This window comes from Numenius arquata, chromosome 16 (assembly GCF_964106895.1).
Source record: "Numenius arquata chromosome 16, bNumArq3.hap1.1, whole genome shotgun sequence".
Classification (NCBI taxonomy): domain Eukaryota; kingdom Metazoa; phylum Chordata; class Aves; order Charadriiformes; family Scolopacidae; genus Numenius; species Numenius arquata.
Window position 1 is genome coordinate 12,425,803 of NC_133591.1, and position 27,007 is coordinate 12,452,809.

The following is a 27,007-nucleotide window of genomic DNA, read 5'->3' on the forward strand; positions in this document are numbered from 1 at the left end:
GTTATACCGCAGGTATTGTTAGAGGAATGTCTGAAGAAATGACCTGACTTGTGATTACAAACTCAGTCTTCACCCTATATGATTAGATGAGATTGAAATTCGACGGTGAGCCCAAGACATCATACAGGAAGGAGCAACAGTATTTAGCTTTTATTTTCTATGGCCAACTGCAGCTAGCAGAGCACTGTAGAGGGACAAATTTCAGGTGTGCAAGAGTGGTCAGCGGGACTTCCTGAAGCTACCTCCCCTTCCCTAGTCTTCCTTGAAGAAGAACAGGCAGTAGTGTTCTGCTTGAAGACAGCTGTAGCTGGAAAACCATCGCATCTGTTTGATTAAGAAGTGGAGGACTGTGCACTGCGGAGGTCTACTCTTGCTTGAAGCCACTCGCTGAAATCCTCTTCTGGCATCTGCACAATATTTTCACGCACAAACTGAAACAGAAAAAGATTCTTTCCTGAGCTTTCGATTTACGCGTAAGAGAGATAATGTGGGAAATACGACCACTGTGACAACAGAACAAATGTAACGGCTTCTTGCAAACAGTTAATATAGTGGTATAGTGTTTCATATCACCAAAACATTTTAATGCAACTTTCAGAACAGCTGGATATGCTCTAAAACGAATTAAAAAGAAAACTCTACAATCTCCATTGCAATTTATATCCTGAATTCTTCGAAGTCAAGTTTTTGTGTTTTAAACTTGCAGCTCTCTTCTACCTACCATTGCAGTACATACATTAAAGCAACTTGGAAGTTAAATAGGAACTTCATCTGGAATGTCTGTCAGTGTTAGCCAGGTCATATTCAGTGATGCTCTTCTTGCCCCTAAAATATGAGTTTCCTTTATTCCAGTCAGAAGGAGCACCAGGATCCTCCTTCCTCTGTGGCTATTTTTGAAAAATGTATAAATAAATAGATAGGAGCTTCAGCTATGCTCACATGTTTTGCTCTATTACCATTGCACTAATATGAGGGATCAAAACGCAAAGAGAACAGAATGAAAACAGCAAAGAAACAGATCTGATAACAGCAAGCAAAAGAGGCTTATGTATTGAACAACAAGGCAAGGCTGCCTCTCTGATTAATGACTATGCAAATTAGGGTACAAGACAAAATTGTTATTTTTATAAGACATCAAGAAAATAAAAGTAGTCTGATCTCAACATGTCGGGTGCTAAATCTTTGCCTTTTTAAAGTATGATCACACTCGATATATGTAAGATGCACAGTAACCTGCTGCCTCTCAGAGATTTCTGTTGGTCTTGTAATTAGGAGAAATAACTGTGATGAGAACAAGAAACACAAGGTGGCATCATTGCCATTTTTTCTAAGTTAGTTACCTGGTTAGACTACATAGTGATATACATTCTAAATGTATTCTTTTCCCTTTCTTGTGTCCTTCCTCTTCTGACAATTGCTTCTAGAACTACAAGAATTGAGCCCAACTTAACATCTTGAGAAGCAGATTTTTTTTAATGTTGCTGAAGCAAAACAAAGGTATCTGCTGAGATCCTGGATCAGTGACGTAAGACATTACTTGAATAGCTCATGGATGTAACTACTGGGAATGACAGGCCTTTTCAGGGCATGAGAAGTTAATATTTCTCTTCAAGCATCCTAACAATTTATGACAGATGTCACTTTCACTGTGGTGGTAAATAAATCAACAATGACATCATGTTAGGATGATACTGATTAATAATCCAATGCTTGTCATAACATCTTTTTTCTGAGGAGTTCAAAGTGCCTTGTAAAAGGTGAATAGTAGCATCTTCGTTTAGTGAGGTCCTGAATGATTTCATCCGGTAACTTTCCACTGCATGAATTTCACCCATGGGTACCTGCTCTTCCCACCCTCATCACACAGAGAATCAAGCACTGGACTCATCTCACCTCCACAGCTGCAGCAATTTCTGGAGAACACAGCTCCCACACCTGTAGATCAGCCAGAGCCTTAAGAAAGGTGTCTGGATGAATTTTCAAGTCAGGAATTTTGCCATATTTTTCCAGTTTCTTTAAGATTTTCTGTACATTATGGTCACTCTTCACAGACTCTGGGAGTCTAGCAAGCAATACAGGAAACCTTTAGCAGAAAGGAGAAGAGCAATAAAAGAGAAGCCATGGGAACAAATGCATATCTGATTAATAACTCTCGGTTTGCCTGGCATTTCTGCCACTTCACCGCTTCCATAACTTCCGCAGAAAAAAATGGCTCTTTGGGGAATGCAATACTCAGCGTAACTCTGAGTGAATAATGTGAAAGAGCTTTACTTTATTGGACTTGTGCACCAATTCCCTTTGCAGGGCATTGAAATAGATGCTTCTTCATTGTTAATTTAAATTTTGGATGACAAACTTGGGTATGTAAGAAAATAATAAAATCCTAACAAATGTTTCCATTTTACTCCAGATTTGTCCTCTTCATCTTTTCTCTATTTATTTTGTTTAGCCTCTATGGATTTTCCAGTGCAATCAGTGCCTGATCTGACACACTTTCTGATTCTCTTTACTATCCCTTTTCCCTGTGCTACCATCATTCTCCTCTCTCTCTGCGCTATCATAAAACTCATGATCTAAGTGCATTGTAACACGCAGTCTTTACTATTTCACTCTGAATATAGAGATTCAGAAGGAGAATTACACATTACAATAAAAATAAAACTCTTGTGAAAAGACTGCCGCCTTTTTTTTTTTTTTATGTTCTCTATAAATTCTGCAGTGCTGCTTTGACAGTCTGGAGACTGATGTTCCAAACCTTTCTTTCTAGCCTGTGCATAGCTGGGGTGTGCTGCAGCTTTCATTGCAAAGGGATGAGGATTTGGCAACACATCAGCAGGAAGTGCTGCCTCCCACCAATTTAGGATACATGTTACTGGGACAGCAGGAGAGGGGTGAGGAATTTCCTCCTTAAACCTGTAAAAAAAGGAAACATGTGGCTTCTCATCTTCACTGGGGCCAGTTCTACACTAAGTAGCACACTGCTGGCATAGCCAACTTCTTGTTATCACTGGTTAGATTACCCAGGTTACCGTAACGTGTCACACACAGGCCTTTCATAACCCATCCACTCATAACGATATTTTATTTGAGAAAGGAAACTATGTTTAGTGTAGTCTTATATTGCACTGTTCATATTTGATATTATTTTTGGTTTTTTTCCTCACTTCAAGCGAGATATAAGACAACTAGACTGACAGCATATACTTGTAAAGTATTCCTGCTGTGATTCAGCTTTTTGGGCAAGGCAGTGTTTGCAAGAGTATGGGAAAGAGCAGCCCTACTGTAACTGAAACAAGCGGTACGGTGAAAGCTGCTTCACTGTCATGACTTGGGTCTCCACAAGGGGGTTGCCCAGCCTTGTCAGAGATTTCACTCTTCAGACCCCTCGTGGACAGCGCTTTGCAGAAGAGGCCTGGCATAGAAAGCTTTACTTGTCTAACTCTGCTGGCGTAGTCAAAGCTAGAAATCCTCTTCACTATGGAAGCACCATCGTCATATGAAGCAATAGTGGACATGTAGTACTATTCTTGCATAGGGGGAAAAGTAAAAAGCCATACTGGTATCATCTCCTTCATACTAGTGGAACTTTGTCCAAATTAAGGCTTCTTCTAGCAGAACTATAAGTATAAAAGCAAAACCCCATCCACTCCAGTTTTCAGGGTTTATTTACATGCTAGATCTTAAATTTGGGGGACAGCTGGAGCATGTATGTTTGACAATTAAAACCAGAGTTATGCTAGATAGGCCAAGATCAGGTTTATTCATTAATGCATGACTAATGTGTTCCTGGGCCACCTGCATTTTGGACCTGAAATTAGAAATGGACTCTTATGTTATTTCAAATTATGAAGGACAGAAGGCTTATTAGTAAGGAGAGTGGAATAGGGCAGGATGAAAAAAACCCATTCCATGCAGTTTGCATACTCCGTAATCCCACATCCAAGGAAATCTCACGGACAGGGCAGCAGGGAATATGCCGTGAGCTTGCTGAGGTATTCTGGTAGGCTATTTCTAGTGTGTATCTGGAAGCTGATCACTGGATACAGCTAATATCCTTTCAAACATAAAATACTAATAATCTGCAGAATTGCTGTAATGGGAATCTTTAGGTGATTACTCTACTTGCCCTTGTAAGTGCTGCAGTATTATCCATGTGCAGATCAAACACTGGGAGGGAAACATTTTTCTTTTTAACACGGATGGACAGCTAGAGTCAAAGTCTCCTTTGCCATCAGTTTTAGTACTGTGAATGTTCAGTTCAGTAAGAAGTTGTGAATCTAACCCATGTACATTTATACAACCTCTCTCATCTTCAAGGTACAGCATGTTTTATATACTTCCTGGTGGAATAAATCTCCTATAAAGCTGCACACTGGGGGGTGTGTGTGAATGCAACGACTGGGTGCTTTTTGCCCAATATCACTAGAAAGAAACTCTTCATTATCCCCTTTCTTACTGTTTCCAATTAAACTATTTGCTGAGCAGGCTGAGACCTGCTCCTAGAGATCATATCCGTATTTTTGTTGCTACCAGTTTGAAAAGCCTGCATTTCCAGCAACTGATGTAATGGTTTCTAGTGATACTTTGCTTTGGGGAGAAAAAAACGAAAAGAAAAAGTTTTTTGTACTGAAAACAGAACTCTGGCACCCTGATCATCTAATTTGAACTGAGGGTTTCTGCACCTCCTTACCAGTTTAGTCCATCTTCATCACATTCTCTTTTGGCTCTCGTGCCCAGCTGCCTTATTCTTTCCATGTCTCTTCTGAAATGTGTCAGTTGTTTCAAAGCATGGTATTTTTGATGACATCGCTCTTCCTGCCTCCTACCAAAAAAACCCAAACCTTAAAAGTTAAAGCTGTGTTTTAAACACAATCATACTTCTGCATAGTTAACTGGGAAGATACTACGGAAGGCAGAAAACAATGAATGTGAAGAACAAATTGCATCTTCAGTTGGTAGACAATAATAACAATTTTTGATCCTGCAATGTTCTGTATACATTCATATTTCCACAGACATATTAAAAAGTGTTTAATGTTTTATATCACCTCCAGGCTGTAGGTAAGAAACAAATTTCAGAATCAAAAAATTTAAACTGAAATTCAACCTCTGCTTTCTATCAAGCATCCACTGCTTGAAAACAAAAAGAATACTGTACAGTGATTTAAGGTAAAATATTATTTAAAACACAACAGAAGAGAGGTGGAATAGAGTGACCCAAGCTAGAATCTTGACCCAGAGATTAGGCTCGTATGCACTCCTTAAGAAAATATTAGTGTTACAAAAAATAAACGTCTGTTTTATTTTCCAATAAATTACTATATCCTGCCAAACCGAGGTTTCATCTCCAAATGCTGGTCAAACAGAATACACTTGTATGGAGAATGGTAAAATAGCTGCAAGTAGTAAGTTTCCATCTGAGTTATCATTCCAGCACCCTGCATTATGGAAGGACTAACTCCTTACACAGTCACAGCAGCTGCTCAGGGACAACAAGGACACAGCTCCAGATAAGGAAAGCTCTGGGGACAAAAGATTAAAGTACAAAATGGAGCAGAAGAATGGAAAGAAGGAAGAAGTGAGAGAGGGGAAAGAAAACCGTGCCTATAACACCCTTCAGAACAGCAACGTAGAGAAGGATCCCAGGTCTGATGCTTACTGAGACAAAAGAATGTGCACAGACATCACAGATGAATGTTTCTGGGTGAAACGAAAAGAATGACAGGCTTCAGCTGGTCAACAAGGTAGAAATGTCACTGATCTGGGAAAAGGCCTTGAGAGAGGACATTGCAACTGTTACTATGAGAAAAGTCAAAGTAACACTGAAAAACAATTCAGTGGTCTCTGAACTGAAAACACAAGGCAGTGATATAGATCGTATGTGACTGAATTTATTATTCTGTCTTTGGGTGTAAAGGACTATGATGTCCAAAGTAAATATATCCAGTGTCTTTAGCAAAACTATTTCCAGAAAAGTAATTCAGAAATATCCCAAACCAGTGCTGTGACTATTTAACCTGTAATATATTTTTTTGTACACAGACAGTCATAGAACTTTCTATCATCATCCCTATATTCTTATTTTAATATGAATCCATATAAACACATCTTTAAAAGGCTTGAAGACAAGTCCTAAATTTGGTCAGGAGCAAGGTGTGTAGTATTTTAACAGTTTACAGAAAACAGTCTCTTCCTACCTCTCAAGGTGCTCTAGAGCATCATGTAAACAATAGGCTGCTTCTTCACGTACTGCTGTGAATTTTTGCCTCATATCGGCACCCAAGTTAGATTTGCTTTTAATGAAAGTGCTGATATGGCAGCTGCAAGTAAAACAACACAGAAAACTTGAATTAACATCTTGTGGTAACCATTTTATGGTAAGCACCACTGTTACTCAGAACATAAAATTTAACATGGGCTCATGTTGTTGTGAGATCTCCTTATTCTCAGTAAAAATCCAAATTTAATATAATTTACATGGGTTTTTTAATTCATCAAATTTATGAAAGAATTTTATGAATAAAAAAAAATGTATTAAATTGTATTAAATTTGGATTTGTACCATCTTTCATTCCAGTCACATCCTTCCAGGAAAGTGCCTTTGCATTGCATTGAAACGTACTAAGTGTGCTGCAAGGTTTCACTGGCCTGCTCAGGCCTCGTGTAATAAAATGCTCTCTGACTGCTCTCTGCCAAATGCTTTCCACACACAGAGCTGAGTTTATAAAGCACATAGTGTGCTTCAAAAACAGATTTGTACCCTTACCTCTGCCTTCTGGGTCTCTGCTTCCTTGGTATTATACTCTCTTGGTCCTTAATGAATGGCATTTTTACCCCGTAATTCTTCTGAGCCACTGGCAACAAACTGTAAGACACGACAAGGTTTAAAATAGCATACAGTTCTACAGGTGCTGATAAAACATTCTTAATATTACAGACTCGCTGGAGTTACCCAGGTACAAAATTTATTTCTCTTGACCTCAACTCAAGGGAAAATAAATGCTTCAGCAAAGTTGAATTGTAAGAACAGTTTGTCATGCTGATCTTACAGCTGTGGAAACTACCACAGAACTGAGTAATGAGGGAACGCATCTAATAAAAGCTTAGTTGAAAAGTTACAGAGAGACTACTGAAAAATGCAGTGGTGGAAACAGAAACAATTCTACAGGAATAAGACAGAACATTGCTTTTTCTCCAAAGTTGCTGGAGCATAAGGTCTGTTCTGTTTGCAAAGGTAAGATTCATGGGGCATTTTCCAGAAAATACATAGTGCTTGCACAGCTGTAAAATGGGCTGTTCTGCCACCTCTGCCAAAAAATGTAAATATCATCTGAATTCACTGAATGCTGGATTCAGTTGTTCAGGGGAAAAAAAAAGTAAAAGAAAGAAATAAAAATCATAAGCTCTGTCCTGATGAGTTGCTTCTCCTGGTCATTCAGGTAACGTACCGCTGCACTCCAGTCTTCTTAACCACAGCATCTTGTTTATGGACATCTTTTGATCCTTCTTCACGTGCTATCAGGTTGACTTTCTGTAGGGCTGATTAAAAACAATCTGTAAAAACATGCCAACTCAATAGTGTATTCCTCTCTTCCTTGCAGAGAGGATGCCATGCGTGGGCCTGAATGAGATATTCTAAAGAAACCTGCTATTTAGTATTTCTAAAAATTAAAGTTTCTTCAAAAAAAGCAGATTTTTAAAGAGATTTTAAGATAGGTACCAAATATAAACACACCCAATTAATTAATCACTTTTTAAAACGTAAGCTTTGGTCTTTCAGCTGTGAAAAAAACCCCATCAAATAGAAGATACTATATTAGATGCTTATAAAACTAGCTTATTAGAAAAATAGGTAGATTTAAAAAAACTATGCAAAAAATTCTGTTTTCAGTTCCTGTACTGTGCCATTAGCATTCTACTGGCACAACTGTCAAGTCTTCTGAATTTCTAAGTCTACCCTACCACTTTGCCATTTTTCTTTTAAATGTCACATGGAATTCAATGTTTAACATCAACAGGTATCTAATTACGTCTCTGTGTCTCCTTATCAGCATCCACTAAAACTTAAGACACATCTTCAAGTAGCCCTTCACTGGCTATAGTTTCCAGATTATCTACCATTCCATTGAGCAGATCCCTCTCACTAATAACACTCTTTATTTACTCTTTCTGCCTTCCAACTGTAATATGAATGCTTATATTCTCCTCTCCCTTGAATACCTGGAAAGCCAACTTGACTCACTGTTTTTCCTTCAAACTGACATCTTTGTTTTCTTTCCCACTGCTGTTTCATTCCTGCTTTGATGCCAGAGCCCTGAAGAGACACTGAGAGGGCCATCTTCTCAGCGCTATTCCCTCTAATCAGTCAGGCAGTAAAAAACACAACTGTCATACTTGTTATTAAAAATGCTGGTATTTGCTGTCAAATTCTAAGTCATCCTTTGAGGTGCTCAATATGTCCTGTGTGGTAATAATTGACATTTTACTGAGCACTCAACACCTTGAAGTTGTAATCCCCAAATTCAAAAGGTCCTCTTTCCAACATTTTTGTGAAGCACCATGTATAATATAATACAAAATGGACTGCTGAATGTTGACTGTTAAATACAGCACAAATTATTTATACTTGTTAGAAGTTCAGAATGTTACAGTGTGAATTTATAAATGTAAGACATGGATGGAACAAGTTGCTGGGCACCAGCTAATGGGCTAAAATTTTAAGAGCCATGCTTATAAAGAAGATGCTCTATTAGCTGTAGCCAGGTGAGTTTCAAGAGATCCAAGGTCCCAGTCAGAAACTCCTAAACTCGCGCACTGACTAGTTCTAGTGATGGTTCCACTGTGATCCTTACTAGTCTCAAATCGTAAGCCTGTCAGATGCTGGCTACACCACTGGACCTTCTAGAGCAGTTTGAATACAAAGGCTGACCCCCACAGAGTCTGGAACCCAACACTGATACAAGCCGGGAGCCTCTGCTCAAACTGAGCTACGGCCACACACAGATCTCATCTGTTCTTGGCAGGCAGTGTCAGAGCCCTTCTTAGAAGAACCCAGTCCTTTCTATTTATGGTTACCATTTGGGCAGATTGAGTAGCTGGATATCTGAAACCCATCTACTCTGCAGATCACAGTGCTTTAGGGGAAGAGGGCTATACTAAGCAGTGGCTGCATTTGATGTTTTCTCCAAGATCAGTTGAGTTGTCTAAAGCCAGTCTGAAAGCAGCAGTCCTGTTGGCAGATTTAGGAGGGAGACGACAGAAAACAAACCAGGGCTAGTACCACAAAGATACAGCTTCTCTTTTTGAATGATCAACAGAAACAGAGGGCACAATCCCTTTCCGCCCTCCGTTTTGTAGCATTAGAACCTGTCCCAATTCCCCATCTGGAGAAATTGGGAAAACAAATATTCAAGCTTGTCTATATTCATAATACTTTTGCAATGTTAATCTCTATAGCCAGTGAAGTCAGGTATTAATACCTCTAGTCAGGTATTAATTAGAAAAGGGAAAAACAGCAAAGAAAAATGTAGTAATTTCACTTGACCTCGATTTCTATGCCTTAGTTAATTATCTATGAAATGGGGCACTAATATTTACCAGGTTTGCAGGGATCTAACAATGATAAATCAATTGAAAATACATTGATCAGTCCCAAAGAAAAGCCTAAAATTCAGGTATAAGTTTTATAATGAAGGTCATTTGCACAAATATTTATACCTCCTCTTTTAAAAATATATGCTTGACTGAGGGCTCAAAGCTCAACTGTTGGCTGGAAAGCTTTGGGGGTAAAATCCAGTTAGCGTTTAATCTCTCTGATGCAAGTCTTGTGTTTTACTTCTGAGTGTGAAGAAAATGTATGTCATTTGACCTGATCTGCATACACACTTCATTACACAGGAACTATGAAAAATTAGGCTTACGTTTAGATCATATAGTCTCTGCCTGCACACATAGAGTTGTGGGTTTTTTTTAAATGTGGTGAAGGGAAAAAGCTTAGAACACTAATCAGCTCTGTAAAACCGTTGACTGATTAGATGTGGACTGAATGATGAAGGACACTACCTCAGCAGTGACCTGTTGTTATACCACAGCTGCAAGGACTGTAACGTCTCCACACGTTCCTTTGTCAACATGATGTGACATTTAAACTGGACTAGTACACATCCTCACGCAGCCAACAGCACTGAAAAATCAAATTTATATAAGCATTCTACAGCAGCGGTGTCTAAACAACAGCATCTAAATTACGGTTGTACAAAACGCTTTATATTGAGTTATGAATTCTTTCCTTAAAAGAAATCTTTCAGTAAGAGTCACACTCAGCTGTATCTACTGATTAGCTAGATGCCTACTAAGGCATCTCCCACTTTTGAAATACATATATATGCATACGTGTGGGTTAGTGTTGTGTGTGCTCTCACAATTATTTCTGTATGAGTTACATGAAGCTTTGTGAATTTGGGGTATAAGGCTACAGGGCAGCTGTACTTGTAATCCATTTCTGATTTGTCCATGAAGCCTCCTATAATCAGAATCCTGGATTAAACATGATTCTAGCAGCTTCAGAATTCATTACAGAATCCAACCTTTGCTACAGAGCTGCCCTGCAGAAACTAACTTCCCATATATTTTAGAGCTAGGATGATAATACTTGAAAGGAGCAGACTAGTAACTCAGATCAGTCCCTGGAAATCACAGGCAATCATGTGAGAGCTGTTCTTCTGAAGGGGACACTGAACATCATTCCCATACATCACACATACCACAAGATATTTCTTTATGTCCCACAGCAAATGGAGGCTCCCAGCTGTTACAGCTCTCAAGATTATTTCAAATCTCATCTCACACACAAACCAATTGTTCACCTACATCTGCAAACAAATTACTTGAAATTATAGCTTTGAATTCTCCACTACTCCATGTCATAGGAAGGCCATTCATCTGTGCTCAGTGCCAGGGACAGCAGCAGCTGCGTAGGTAGTATATGATATTAGCACAAGCTTCCCCATATATCCCCCCTGGTTTTTGGCAGTCTGAACCTAAAGGTCTTTCAGACCCAGATAATGCATCCCTTCCCTTACATTTAAGAGCAATTAGTTGTTTTTTTCTTCTATTCATTTGGACTTGAATATACTTCCAGCAATATATCATAGCAATGAATTCCCAACTTTAAGCCCATATTGCATGAAAACACTTCCCATCGCTTTAAATTTTCTGCCAGATAATTTAATTTGGTGTCCCATAAATCTGGTGTCAAGGGAAGTTGTGATTAGCCACTCTCTAATCACTTTTTTCCATGTACTTCATGACATTACAGGAATCTGTCGTAACCTTGTATTCAGCCATTTCTTTTCTGTACAGAAGAGCCCTACTATTTAATTGGTTCTCACATGGAAGCTCTTCTGTATCTCTAACATACCTCGGCACTTTTTTCTGGTCAAACTTTATCACTTCTGATACCCGTCTGTCTGAACTGGAAGGACTGGAACTGAAGAGGCACATACAAAACATTTGTAATTTTGCATAACAGGTTTTCTGCTTTGACTTTCACTTCATTCTTAGGATTCTTTTTGCCTTTTTGATAGCTACTGAACGTTCACAGAACTATCCCAAATGACTCCAAGAAGTCTTTTCTGAGTGGTAATTTAGAGTCTAGCAGAGCATGATGTCAGCCTAATAATGATAATATAAATAGCAATTAAAAGATAATTTGCAGTACTAAATGCTAATGTGCTTTTCTGGTCCAGCTTTACTCAGAAAGAAGGGAAAAGAGAAGATGAACTAGCTTTGCACTGAAACGCATTGCCGAGCTAACAGATAGACTCTTCTGTCAGGTCTGTCGAGAGCAGGTAATCACTGACGGGAGGAACACAGAGTAAGAAACCCCTAAGTTAACCAGCACCCCCTAAGTTGGATAGATACGTACTCAGTGAATCAGTTGGTCTCACCTCCCATTGGACCTTATGGATGTGGATGACAGTCTGATTATACAACTGCTGTAACTGAATGTTAATTAAAACTCTTACTTAATATTCACATGGGATTATATTGTCTTTAAACCAATTTGCTAACAGGGAGGGCACAGACTTGTACAAAGTTCCATGTGCCTGAAGAGAAATACATTGGTACATCTGGCAACGTCTTTGACATAGGTTCTCCTTTGTAACACTGAAAGCAAATCCACTTGATAGCGGTAGTCAAGAAAAATAACTTACAGGGGAAAAGAGGTTGTTGTTCTTTAGCTTGTGCTGACTCACTCATAACATCAGATGAAGCTACATTAATCTTGATGCTGTCTTCAGAGCAAGGAACAGAGGAAGGTTCACTGCCAGCAGGGGTCTGACCACAGGGAGATGACTGACGGCTAAGCTGTATGATGCCTGGAATACATGTCTTGTTTATCTTCCTGTTAAGTGCACTGATTCGTGCTTTCCAGGTGTATTTCTGTACATAGAAGAAAAAATGAATAGGAAGGAGGGGTTTTCTATAGCAAGTTGACAACAAAGAATCACACTTCTATAACTATTTCCAATATTAGATTCTTCTGGTCCTCCTGTAACCTCATAGATTTTTCTCCAGTGACTTCAAACAAACTAGTGATATCTTAAGTAGGACCTTCTACATTTTGTTATCTTTCTTCAGTACTCCTCTGCTATAGCATTAATGCCAACATATTAAGCTAATTTGTAAATGAGTAACACTGCAGCTGAAGAGAGAGTTGGTAATAGAGCAACTTTCTCACGTACATGGAAGAATGGGTCAAAGGGTTTGATAATGTTCAGGGCTCCTCCCAGCACCCAATAACCTGGAAAATGAGTATCCTGTGTCAGGAAAGTAAAACTGAATTCTGCAAGCAGACTGAATTCCACAAGCTTGATAATGAGGACAATACATATTATAAAGCAAGTGCCCCTGAATATGTCCACAAGAAGTTTCATATCAAATACAAAAAGTAGTCTTCAAGTAATAATAGCATAAATGACAGAAGGGAAATGGCCGTTAATTCAAGGAGAAAAAAATAAAAGCCTCATCAATACAAATGCTAAAAGACACGTCAAGACTGACATGCACTTTTTTCTACTCATATTCATTTGGACCTGACTTTAGAGAACTGGTGAGACTCTATGGAAAAATCAGAAAGCCTCCTATTTAGAACCAACTCTGTTATTTATATGACTTGCTGACTTTCCCTCTGTTTGCTAACAGCAGGAAGAGTATTTGCATAAAAACATAATCTTTGTCTTTTAGAAGTTTCACAACTTTTGCTGCTTATTCCCCAACAGAAATCACAATCTTGTATTGAATCATTTTCATTATTATGTCATGAAGGTACAAGCTGCAGGTGTTGAAAAACAACAAGATCAAATAGCCTGCACATAACAGTTCATATTTCTAAGAGTGCCTCACCTGGGGTTCTAAAACCACTTCACAAAACTTGTTTAATTTAGCCTTATAGGGGGCAGAGGAAGGAACTAAAAGCTTAAGCAAACTGCTGAAGATCAAAACGTAAGATGTGCTACAGGGTGAGAAACCCACTGATTTTTTATTAAGTTCTTCTAGTTTCACTCCTGAGCATCAGTCATTCCCCCTTCATTCTCCTCCAGTCACCTCAGCAGTTTCAAAAAGAAAGTCTTTCTGTGGTTTCAGAAAGATTGTAAAACAGTTACCAAGAGTTACAGATAATTTTCTAGTGTTTAATTTCCTCTCAAGTATTAACTTTTTCTCTTTTAAAAGGCTTTCATCTGAATCGCTTTTTTTGCCCTTTCCTTGGCTTTGCTTTGAATGTGGCAAGTGAATCCTGCTTTCTTTAAATGCCTCAACATTTGGAATTTGTTTCCGAACTTAGTTTTAAATTCTGCGTAAAAACGCAACCAAACAAATCATGACTAGAACTTACTAGAACAAGGCCTCCAGGATACCAGTCTGAAATGGCCATTTCACTGAAAAAGACCTTTTTGTGTGAACAAGTACTTCTATATAACTCTAGGTTATAAAAAGGGGGCAAATGCAAACAAGAGGCTAGTTATGTTTTAGCTGAATTTTTCATTCTTCCCACATCAGTACTTATCACCCAGACCAATCATAGCTTCAATCAGCTCCATACTGCTCTTCCTATTATCTAGTATCAAATTGTTATTCTTCAAAACGTAGAGAGAAGAACTCTGCAGTCACAAGGCCCACAGCATAAAATGTGGTATCAGGGAGTTCAATTAAGCAACAAAACAAATGCTTGAAAAGTTGGATTAGGTCCCAAGGAAGAAATTAACAATGAAGTTACCTTTGTGTTTCTAATATAGAGCTCCCACATGTACTGTGCTGACTTTTCCTCTTCGATTTCTTTTGCTGTTTTTTTACAGCCACCAGGGTCCCTAAGTGAAAACAATTTAATTAGTTTTCCATTTTGAGAGTCTTGCATTTCAAGAGTTCTTGTAAGAAATGCAATAATCAGAGAGTAAATGGTGGCTAACCGCTACTATATCTTTGCTTATCAGAAATGAAAAGACAAAGCAAGGTGTATAAGCCATGAGTAAGTTATAGTCACAACTGAAGAATGACCTAAACAAAGCACAGTCATTCTACAAACTATCATGCATGTCCTGGGCCAGATTAATGCTCTCAACTTCCTCTGTGCAAGTACTGAAGAATTTTGTCTAGTATAGCAAGATTTCATGGATAGAAATTAAAACAGGTTCATATAAGTTTGATTTTTTTTTAGCTATTGGCTAAATGAAGACCTTTATGTGTCCAAAAATTTAAACGCTACATCATGTTGACAAAGGTAAAGGTGGAAGCTGCAGTCCTTGCAGCTGTGGTATAACACGTCACTGCTGAGGCAGCCTCATTTATCACTTATTTAAAAAAATAAATCTCTTTTTGTGCTAACAGAGACTATATAATCTAAATGTAAGCCTAATTTTTCATAGTTACTGTGTAACGAAGTATGTGTGTGCGCAGATCAGTTCAGATGACAGCAAGGGAGAGGAGTGGTGGTTAGAGACAGCAGAGGGAGGTGCACAACAAGAGACTGCACTACTTCCGAACCTGGAAATTAATCCAGAGCCTTATGCATTTATACTCTGCTCTCAGCCTATATCTGTGAGAACTGCTGACAAACTCTTTCTCTTATACCAGTCTATTGGTTGGTCCTCGTATGTAAAGGGGTGAAACACCCATCCACAATACACACTGGACTCATTCTCCTCTCCAATTTATCAGGTAATTCTACATAATGCTACTCTGCCACCTCTGTTATACATAGGCACCATTTGTCTTGACTGAGAATATGCAGAGAAAACAGAACAGCTTTGAAGAGCTGTGCCCTGCAAATCAGAGTATAAAATGTTCACAGTTTTTCCAAACACTCATGAATAATTTAAATACGTTATGTCAATGTAATTAATTGACTAAAAAGGTTAAGAACTTAAATTAATATTTACTTTTCACAGTATAAAAGTTCAGAAGCAATGCATCTTTTACAAGTACCCATCACTGTCATACATAATTGATAGACTAAAATCAGCTACTAAATATCACAATAGCTGGCCATGTTCTGTAATTATCATGTATCTGGAATTCCTGTTGAGTTCACCAGGATAACCCTCCACGGGAAGGCTATGGGAATATACATACATACATACATTACTACATGTATTTAATTTGCATAATCATTAATCAGAAGGTAGGTAAAAAAGGAAAGAAAACACAACTAAATTTGGCTGGGATAGCTCAGTGTTTTCTCCTGATTCTACAACTTGCAGTAACAGAGGACCATGCTGTGCTACTGATTTGACTGTACAATTTCCTGCTGACTGCACGGAGGCAAAGCCAATGTAAAATTTGTTTATGTTGAATGGCACAGAATTAATAAGTTTTCATTCAAATAGTTATTACTTCAAAGAAGAGAAACAGCAGCATATAAAGGACAAAAGATCCCAAACTCCTCATTCCATCTACTATCACACATTGTGCACATACGTTGGATTCCAACAGGTGAATATAGAGTGCATCGAACTGTTGGATTCAAGAGTCAAAGCTTCCAAAAGCCAGTGTATGGCGCACAGCTGTCGGAAAAGATGTTCACTGCAAAGAAGAGAAACAAATGTGTTATATTATAGAGTCAGGGAAACAGTCGAAGTGGCATTGTGTTGGCTGAAATAGATAAATCTAAGCATTTCTGTAGCAGATTTTTTTTTCCATTGTCCCAGTGAATTCTAGACACCTCTCAAGGTTTTTGTAATATTGATATATAACTCTGAATCCTGAAAGTATATTTTTGGATATGAAATTTTCAATGGAGTTATCTTGGTGATGTGCTCAGTGCTTTCACACCTATGAGGATTCCAGCATTTATTCCGTTATGATATGGATTCTTATGGCTTTTGAATTCTACAGTAGCTTCTAAGTTTTGCATTTAAGAAAAAGCAGCGTGTGAGTCTAAAATGTTGGACCCATCTTTTTCTGAACAAAGATTATCCTTGGCATCTTAGCTTATTCCACATGCAAATGTAAATACATAAAGACACTTTTAGTGAGCAATTGGGTCAGTGAACTTCGAACAGAACAGATATTTTGCGTTAGTCACTAACACAAAATATATAGAAGTGTACATGGTACACACACTGCCTTCTCCCCCTCTTTCATAGGCCTACTTTTTTTTTTAACTAGGCAAATGAAATTTTAATTTTGACAGCCTTTCCTTAAAATTATCTTAATCTTGAAAGCTACACCACATAATCAAATTTTATGCAACTTAGAATTTGCTGAGTCAAGATCAGCAAGGCAAATGATGCGTGTTTGTGTACACGCACACATAGAGTTTTCTGTAACGCATAGGATTCAATCCTCTGAAGTTAGAAATTACCAGTTGCTATTAGTAAAGACAGACTATTTCACTGTAAACTCCTGCAATTCTCAGGATACATGTTTACCAGTTGAACAGCGGCTCTAGGTATACATGTTATGAGTTTGTGTTGCTGTGAATTCTGTTTATATCCTATCAAGGGGTGCAAGACATAAATCTGCCTTCAAATATACCTTTTTGCTCCAGGGAGGCTTGGAATCAAGACACTGGTATAAACAGGAGTGAAAGAGTGTAAGGTTATCTTTTTTTTCTTCTTCCCAGACTTCCTCAGAAAGCAGCTGTGGGAAAGGACAAGACTGAAGTTAAAAAGGAGTATGTGAAATGAAGGCAGAGCCAATAAAACTGTTCATGGTGTGCACATCACCACACTCCCTCTTCTCTTCCTTACATTTCAAAAAAGACTTAGGTGTATTTGTAAATCGTGAATTACTGCATTTGTTATTCTTTATTAATATTACAAACCTGATATTTATGTTTACGAAGACATATAATTATTTGTTATTTCTAATACGCTTATGACACTTTATGAACTATAAATATGGTATTTGTATTTACATATTTATACTACTACTTATTATTAGCAATTAAGTATTTATGTGAAATCAAATTTGGGGGCAGATGTGAAAAGGTGACTGATCTGTCTGAGAAGAGATGCTGAGATACTGCTTACAGTCCATCACACTTGTTTTGTGTCCGTATCGTGCCAATGGCATCATTGGGATTATACACACACGGCACCAAAATTTCAAGACGTGCCTCTCAAATTCTGTTCAGAATCTCTCAGCCTGTCTGTGCTACTTGTTTGCTTTTTGGTGTGGGGTTCATATTAATAGGAAAGATTTTATTTCTTTTTTTTTTAATAATGGTTATATATTGTTGTCCCACTTTAAGACAAGGGCATGAATGCAGGATGTGCATCTCAGATGACTCTGGAGCCTGAGTTTTCTAAGTTGAGAGTTAGTTCATGGAAGAAAGGTGAATGAGAGGAAGCTGGTACCTGGGAGTGACAAAAGCCACAGCAAACTGATGAGAAAAGACTGTTAGACGTGGATGAGCATTTGACACAATAAGGCTCCAAAGGTGTGTAACCTCTAGAAGAGCTACTCTGTCCTGCTGAGCAAGTAGCAGTACACCTGGTCTAGTGGGAGGTGTCCCTGCCCATGGCAGGGGGGTTGGAACTCGATGATCTTTAAGGTCCCTTCCAACCCGAACCATTCTACGATTCTATTTTACCATCTCATCACCTAGTGAGTGTTGACAGATGGAAGGCAATGACAGCATTACAACAGGCAGTAGAGGTGCACTGAAGAGACCAGCATGAGCCAAAGGATTGCAGACTATCTAATGATCAAATGGAGAGAAAACCTGAAGAAGGTAGAATAATAAGTCTGAATTAGTGAAGAAACCCACTCTGCAAGCTAAGCCACTTATTCTGCTGAATGCAATTCTTTATTATTCTTAATGCTGTGGTCCCATTGTGGGAACAAAAGCATGGCATAAACCCAGCAGGTGGCCTCCTTTTCTCTTCAGAGAATCAGTCCTGAGTTAGCCATGAAACCTTTTCTGACTTCACAAACCTTCTGCTGATTAAACTTCCCCCCTGTTAAACAGCACCTCAAGCATTTTTTTTCCGCATGCTTGCTAAGCTTACACCTGCTCAGATTTTAGGCATTTTCTTTTTCCAACTCACACAAGTAGTAATATTCTGCCTCAGAAACTGGAAATTGTCACTTCTTAAAAACACTGCCCTCAGACTACCAAAAACCCTCTGAGTTGACTCACGTGTTTATTTCTTCCTCTGAATCCTCTGCATCAGAGGAGAATTTGGGTGGCCGGAACTCAGTTCTCCATCTCGTGTGCTGAACCTGCTGGGCTGCTTTCAGTGTGTTCTTCCTCTCCAGTGCTTCTTGGTGAAGTATATGAAAGTATTCTCCACCTTGCTTCACAGAATTCATATGATACCTGCCAAAAATCACCACAACTTGGTCAGTGCACTAAAGACACTATCAAATTGATTAATTCCTCTCGTACCCACCAATTTAATTTTTAATAGAGATTTCACATTCTTCTATATTCAAGAATTCAACATCTGTATTTCCCTCTGCAATATAATAACAAAGGACAAGAGTTCCCCAATATGAACTGGGAGATCTTTCCCTTACGTCATTCAGCACTGCCCAGGTTAACTATTGGATGTCTTGAACTCAGCATCACTTTGTCCACTGCTTGGTTTAAAAAATTCCTGCCTAACTCTAATTTATAGCAGCCAATTGACCACAAGGCCCCTCACTGTATTAACTCAGTTGTGACAGCCTGACAGGCACTGCCCTGAAGCTACCTGTTAGCTGCTAAATTCCACTTGCTGTCAGAAGGCTGTATTATTAGTAACTGGGAAGCTGCCGGTGAAGCCTGTGAGTGAGTTGAAGATAACAGGCAGGATATTAATGCAAGAGAAGAACATAAAGAAGAAACTATAATGCACTCCCTCTATGATGACAATAGAGGTTTAAAAAAACCAAAAAAACCAAACCAACACACAACAAAACGCTCCCCCCTGCCCCAAATTCCTCTCATAATTCCATAGAACTATTTCTGGGATTTCATTAATGACCCTAAAGGTTCAGGGACTCCTGTCAGGAAGACAGTAAAATAAATCCAAACTTGAAATACAGAGGTGACCAACGTCCTTTTCTACACTGTAGATTTACAGTATATTGCTGGAATAGGACATCAAATATTTCTCTATTTAAATTCTGGCATCACAATACTCTGTTTATACAATAACTTAATAAATTTACCTGGGCTGCCTATTTGACAAGTAGGTGAGAATCATTCATTAAAATGCAAATGTAATCGAGATGAAATTTGGAATACATTTATTAAAGCAATTGAGCTTCAGTCACCTGTAGTCACAACACAGATTTTCAACTGCCTTTCAGACAAAAGGATTTGTCTTATTTTTCTAAGTTAATATCTTTATCAGCATGAAAATTAAAAGAGTTTCCTCAGCAGTCATGATATACCATGGAATACTTCAAGTTTTCTCTACCAGAGTATATCAGTACAGATAACGGTCAATGACACGCACAAGGGAGTGACCCAGTAGCGTACTACACATATAGAAAATTAGTTGCAAGCATCTTTTCAGCGCTTGGTGTAACCACATACTTACTAAATGACTCTTTAGGAACTCAAGGTCATCAGTTAATTTTAATACAAGGCCATTAAAGTATTGATGAATTGAACTTTTACTGCTAAGATTTGGGATTCTTGGTGCCTTTGAGTAAGAAATGACTCAAAAATAAAAGGAAATAATAAATTTGTCTTAATTATAATTTAGGTGCTAGAAAAATATTAGGAAGCTATAACAATAATGCCAGTAACCTTTCCATCAGGGTAAAGACAAGCTAGATATTTACCTGTTTTTTATTTTTACATCCTGTTTAAATATACCATGTTTAAGTACACTGGGTCATTCTCACTAAACTCAAAGGAATCATCCTAAGGATGCAGTTCTGAGGAGAAGGATCTGGGGGTCCTGGTAGACAGTAAATTATCTATGAGCCAGCAGTGTGCCTTTGTCACCAAGAGGGCCAATGGAATCCTGGGCTGCATAGGGAAGAGTGTGACCAGTAGGTTGAGGGAAGTCATGCTCCCCCTCTACTCTGCACTGGTGAGGCCACAACTGGAATACTGCGTCCAGTTCTGGGCTCCCCAGTTCAAGAGAGACAGGGAACTACTGGAGAGAGTCCAGCGTAGGGCAACAAAGATGATTAAGGGATTGGAGTGTCTCCCTTATGAGGAAATGCTGAGAGAGCTGGGACTCTTTAGCCTGGAGAAGACCTTATTAATGCTTACAAGTATCTAAAGGGTGGGTTGAAGGAGGAGGGAGCCAGACTCTTTTCAGTGGTTGCCAGTGACAGGACGAGGGGCAACGGGCACAAGCTGGAACACAGGAAGTTCCACTCAAATATGAGAAAAAACTTCTTTACGGTGAGGGTGCCAGAGCCCTGGAACAGGCTGCCCGGGGAGGTTGTGGAGTCCCCTTCTCTGGAGATTTTCAAGACCCGCCTGGATGCAGTCCCGAGTAATGTGCTCTGGGCAACCCTGCTTTAGCAGGAGAGTTGGACTAGATGATCTCTAGAGGTCCCTTCCAACTCTGACAATTCTGTGACAATTTACCACGTATGCAAACAAATTCAGTGGGAGATGGTTTACTGAATAACATGTGCTCCTGAACATGTGATGCCAAATCCTTGCACAACTAAGTTGGTGTAACTCCAGCAGGAACAGAACTGCTGAAAAGATGGGCAGAAGGCAGCCACCCAGGTGGCTGTCCCTCTACTAAGCAACTGTGTTCAATGCAGTGGGTGCTTCAGTCTCATCAGCTCTTCCTGTTAATCTCCCTCTGTCCCATTCCCTGAGGTGCAAAGAAGTTGCAGTCTATTTATACCAGCTTGATTCTCTCTCGCTAAGGCCAAACATTATTTTATGATCACAGTGAAAAAATATCGCGAGCTGCAAGTAAAATAACTATGTATCTATGAAACAGTTTAACTACATCGATATTTCTCTGGTCATAGAAATTGTTACCCACTGTTTCATAAAATAGCATATTCAATTTTCGTATCTTAATGGATACAGCCTTTATATCAATAAAGCTAATGACAGAACCATCTCCTGCTCCAGATGCTACACAGAAAGGCTTTTGCCTTTTCCAGAGTCTTACAGCCAACTGTAAATATAAATGAAACTAACGCGGCATTGCTCTGGAAGCCACTGAGAGCACAGGCTTTCTAAGTGTCATTTCCTATATTTTCATAAAAGCATTTCAATCTGTGTCTGCAACAGCTCCCTACTAGACCAGTAAAAGCTCCTCTTTGGGCACAAGGCCAGACCCTACTGAGGGATATTCATCCTGCCAGGTGAGTATCAGCTGAGAATCTGTTCCATACTCTTACCAGTAAATACTGGAGCTGCTGATCATTTCACTCAGTTCTTTAGTGCTTCACATTCAGTATTGTAATGTATATGTATGCCAGTATATCCCAAATTTATTTACATTCAGACTGCTTCACACCTTTCCTAAGTGATGTAAGGCAGTCTCATTGTAATGAGAATTAGTGCATTGCTCACTTAAAATACACTCAGCAAAATATTCCAGGGTGCATACACTACCCAACTTCTGAAATTACCAAAATCCCTGGAGTGAAGTTTACACAGTGGTGAGCCTGAGCTAGGAAGTCCTACTATTGAGAAGTGCGTTCAGGTCATATCCTGAAAACAGCATGTGGACAGAAAAAGCCTGCAACTATTCACAGTATGTAAATACTAACATATATTAATTATGAATTCTGTTTTGGTAGCGTTTACAGCCAAGTCAGAGATGCAAACGTATCCACATGAGGCAACAGAGAATCAGGAACACACTGGTTACTAGTCCTATTCAATGGCTAAGTAATTAATTACACAGTGAGGACCAAATGGTTAAATATTCATACATCTAGTCATCCTAAATTCAGTGAAGACCAGATGATAATGACATTAAAATCTATTATATGCAGTTACTAACCCACAGAAACTCAGACATAAGTGATCATTTACCATACTGAACCATTAACCATTCTGGCAAGGAACTAAAGTAGCACCACATCAACATCTGCCTTGTATAGTTAAAGACATACAAACAATCTGGAATACCCACATTATTTCAAACGTGGACTCCCATTTTATTCTCCTGCAGATCAGTACAATATTCTGTACTCAAATGTCTCGGTTTAAAAAACAAAAACAGGATCTGCATAATGGGAAAGATGCATATTATTACATGAAAATCTGACTGTGAGATAAGTCATGAAACAAGTAAACCTAAAAAAAGACATGAATGAATTTGTGGTAAGTTCACAGAAGGTTGTGCAGCAAGAAACAAGGATCTTCAACAGTCAAAACACCGTCCCACACATAAAAGATGTCACCAGGTGAATGTATTAATGTATTACTGCATATTTAAAGATATCTCAGAGTGGTTTTCAATTAGCTACAAAAACATTATAATATAGAAGATGATGCTTCCATTGTGAAATGAGGGAGAATCTCTCCTTTGAAAATGAGAAGAGGTCCTCTAACATTGAGAAACACAAACGTATTTGGCTACCTGGCGGTACAAAAACCAACCTACCTAAAACCTGGCTATTTTCAGTTGGAAATGTGTTTTTCTCAACCTAGAAAGAATGGAGGGCAGCAATTTCTCTTTTAAGAAGTCTCAGAACACAAGAACATGCACACACACACCCCTCCCTCCACTTGTGCCATGCTGTAACTCCCATTTCTGTTGGTCTTGATATAAAAGTTTTCTTTGTAGGTTAGACACATTTAGGTTTCCAGCTCTTGGTGTCTTTGGAGAACTGCGCAAACAAAGGTGAGTGGGGAAAGTACTTCCAGAGCAGCAGAGAGAAGACAGCTTTGTACTGAAAATGGGCATCTGCGTGATTCAAGGTTTTGCTTTAAATTCTTTTCCAAAAAGCTGTGGGGGAACTACTACTAAAACTTCAAAAGACAAAATCATCTGGGCTTTCCATTTTCTTGCTGTGAGAATGCATGATAGTAACTTTATGTTCATATTACCGATAAAAACTCACTGCTTATTAAGTGGAACTTCATGGAGGTCCCTGATCTTCTACCAGGAAATACTGCTGGTTCAGGATTTTCATGTGAAAGTAGAAACCAACCCTCATGATCTAGCGTCTTGCCTTACCACATAAAGGCATTTACAGAGCAAGGACATTTTACTACTAAATAATGGAAAACCCATTTTAAGTGTTAGCTTTGTTCAAACATTCAGTGACGTGTCATTTTGTATCAGAATATATAGGATTAGATTGTCGTGTTTAGATAGATAGTAAAATCTAATAAGCAGTGAACTATTTCCACTTACGGAATTTCAAATGTAAACAAACATATTTTTTCACAAAAGGAAAGGAGATTGAGACTCAAAGGAACAGCCTGGAAAGGCAGAAATGTTGATGGGAACAGCAGTCTTTCCAATGATTGATGACAGAGATAATGATTCATACATCCATACACTTAAATGGTTGCCTTTGCCCATGACTGCTGTCTAATTAATGTGAGCCATCATTCATGTAAAAGAAAATTTTTGCTTCTGGAAAAAAAAATGCTGCAAACTGCCAGCAGTGACAGTGCCAGAAACATGCCAATTAGAGTGATTTCTGCCAAGCAGCAAAAGGGCACAAAATACTGGTTTCCAAGCAACTGACATTATGAAGTATTAAATACATTGGAAACTAAAATTGGCAGATAAACATTTCACCTTCACTTTCTGCTTCTTAACTCTACGTTGCCTCTCCTGCCTGCTCTTACAGACTCTACTGTATCTGCCAGTAACCCGTATGCATTAAGGAATGCCAATTTACCATAATCTCTAAACACTAACATCTTTCTTGTCTTCATATATTAGAATAGGATTGGTACAGATTCACAGGTAAGGACAGATAAGGTCATAACCAGAACTCCAAAAATAACATTTCTCACCATTAAAAAAATCTTTCAGTAGTAGTTGCCATTTCAATCACAAAATTTAAATGGTTTTATATTAAAGTCAGCTCCACAGCCACTAGTAGCAGGAAAAGAAGTAGAAACTGCTTTTTGGGTAACAGTCTAACTGTTGTTGCAGGCATAAAGAATGCCTTAGTAGAGGCAGGGCTTTCTGCATGCAGAGTGACTTTTAGAAATCTGCCTTCAGGAAACTTGAACTGTTTTAAGAGCCATTCAGTTTCTAATTTAAAACACAAAAAGCAGCCAGTTAAATACTGTTAAACTGCCAGCAGTTTGACATTTAGTTTTATTTAAGTAGCACAGCACAATGAAACCGATGCACAGGAACCACTTTCTTCAATGGGAGATGTAATGCAGAGGTTTTGCACACCCTTTTTGCAAGGAAAGGCTTGGCTGGCTCAGGGAACGGCACAGACACTTCCCCTTTGAGCTTGCAGCTCAAAGCCGTCACTTCCTAGACATCATTGGCTGAAGATGACCACAAATTGTCATTTTTACATGGACACCTGTAACTGTCACTGCACAGTTTCCAGTTTCTATCACGTTTCCTACCTCCTTTTTACACACAAAAAGTATTTTTAGCTAGTCTCATCTGAAGCAATATGCTTATTTTTAAGTGTTATTTCTTGTGGCAATGTTTAAAAACAAGAGTATTTGCAGTACACTCGCATGGTCTTGGAGAGCTGAATTAGTCTACAGAAGGGCTTTATGGCAACCTGCTTTTATTAGGGATTAAAACTACAAGCTTCCAATGCTTTGGTAATCTCTTTTCCTGTGTAACTGTTCCTACATCTTTCTACAAGTTATTAGTTACAAAGACTTCTACTTTCTTGGTTCTCATACAATACATCCTCATGCAAGTGTGGGTTATTTAACATTATTTCTGGATTCCATTTACAGGTGTCACTGGAACAAAGCATAAGAACGGATCTCCCTCAGAGCTGAATGTCATTTAGTTTTAGTAAGAATAGCAATAGAAATAAAAACATAATTCTTAGCTCAAAGCTAAAGATATTTGAATGCTCAAGGACAAAGGTGTTCTCTTTTCTGCCATACTGTATTCCACCCACTGAATCTGACATTGGGAAGTACTTAATCAAGTCAGTCAGAGCTTCTTTGTGTCTACATGGGCCATCTCCACTGGAAGTAAGATGTACTGATCCACAAAGGAAGAGGAATGATCATTATCTGCAGATTTCCCAAATGGTTTTTCATTTTAGGCTGCACAAAGAAAAGCAAATTCCTTCCTACATTTTAATGCTGTGTTTAATTTTACATTTAGGTAAAATGATATCTGAGAGCTGACAAGTGTCTTCCTAAAGTTACTAGGTACAACTCATCCATAGGGAAGAGCCGGTATGACTTTCTACTTGGGAGTAGTGACTAATAGTTTTGAAAAATGAGTAGTTGGAGCAACCTCTGCATTCTGTCATCATCCTCTTTTATATCAACATGAGGACTCAAAGTATATGAGAATATTACTGAGAAGAGGTATGAGGTCATAATTATAAGGTTTATCTTCAGTTTAATTATGTTTTTAATGTGTAAGATAGAACATTAAAGCTTTATGAACGCAGCTAAGTCTGTTCCGGTAATGACTCTTCAAACATTTTTGAGATAATTTTAAAATTCATACTACTGTGCTATGTCACAGTGATCGTTAACAAACTTCCTCACAGTTTGTTCCATTATACTCTTTCATACAAACAAGCTGCAAGATCACAGACACTACTTCCTCTGAATATGTATCAATTAACGTCCAAGTAAGACAACTGCTGGGTGTTCCTTTTCAATCAGGAGGAGGAAAAGCAGCAAAAACCAAATCCATAAAGGTCATTTGTATTCACTGACTCCCTGTAGTACAGATTAGCATGCTGTCCTGACTGCTATAATTGAAATTAAAAGTTGCTGCCCTAGAGAAGAAAACTCCAGTTTTCTTCCTTTTTTTTTTTTTTTCCATTTTCAACTGTGCTTTTTCCTAAAATAGCTCTTTTTCTATATTCTGAAAGAAGTATTGCTGACATGTCTATTGCTGACATGTCCTTTGGTCCAAACCAGCAATGTAGTCATACCCACTTGCAATTATCTTTTCCTGCAACGTCATATTTCCGTATTTGGTTAAAAAGTCTGTGGGTTTGATTTCTTTGCTGTTCTTACTGTTCTTTTTCCTACATGTAGGTTTAGTCAAAGTAACATTGTGCAAACACTAAAGCTGAATGGCTAGCACATTTTTCATTGTTCAAAGATCATACAATGACACTCAAGGAATTTCCAGGCTTACACAACACAATAAAAACTAAAACCCAGTTAATTTATAGCTTTGATTTCCAGATATTAAAGTCTATTGAATATTTTTCTACGTACTGGGTCATTTGGCTCCTCTACATTTCAGAAAGCATTAGAGAAAGTGAGTTCGTATTTCAAAAAACTGTTTCCCTGACTTTTTGCAAGCAAGTTTCTCCATGGCCATTATAGCTCATATCATACTTCACTTCTTAAATAATGTATGTAGGATTCATGATTTAAGGGCCACAGTAAACAGAGTAAGTTATCTTTGGTGTGTTACAGGATCAC

At 38.4% G+C, this 27,007-nt stretch overlaps 1 protein-coding gene across 1 annotated transcript in view; it reads right to left on the reverse strand.

The window, feature by feature from the left end:
• Window positions 1-332: 332 nt before the first annotated feature.
• CCDC60 (coiled-coil domain containing 60) overlaps window positions 333-27,007 on the reverse strand; it is a 55,710-nt gene continuing 29,035 nt past the window's right edge. The window contains 11 exon segments of the mRNA XM_074159800.1: window positions 333-431; window positions 1,894-2,083; window positions 4,691-4,822; window positions 6,198-6,320; window positions 6,767-6,865; window positions 7,449-7,554; window positions 12,216-12,444; window positions 14,279-14,369; window positions 15,976-16,080; window positions 17,035-17,139; window positions 18,644-18,823. Coding sequence (XP_074015901.1) covers window positions 333-431; window positions 1,894-2,083; window positions 4,691-4,822; window positions 6,198-6,320; window positions 6,767-6,865; window positions 7,449-7,554; window positions 12,216-12,444; window positions 14,279-14,369; window positions 15,976-16,080; window positions 17,035-17,139; window positions 18,644-18,823 — 1,459 coding nt within the window.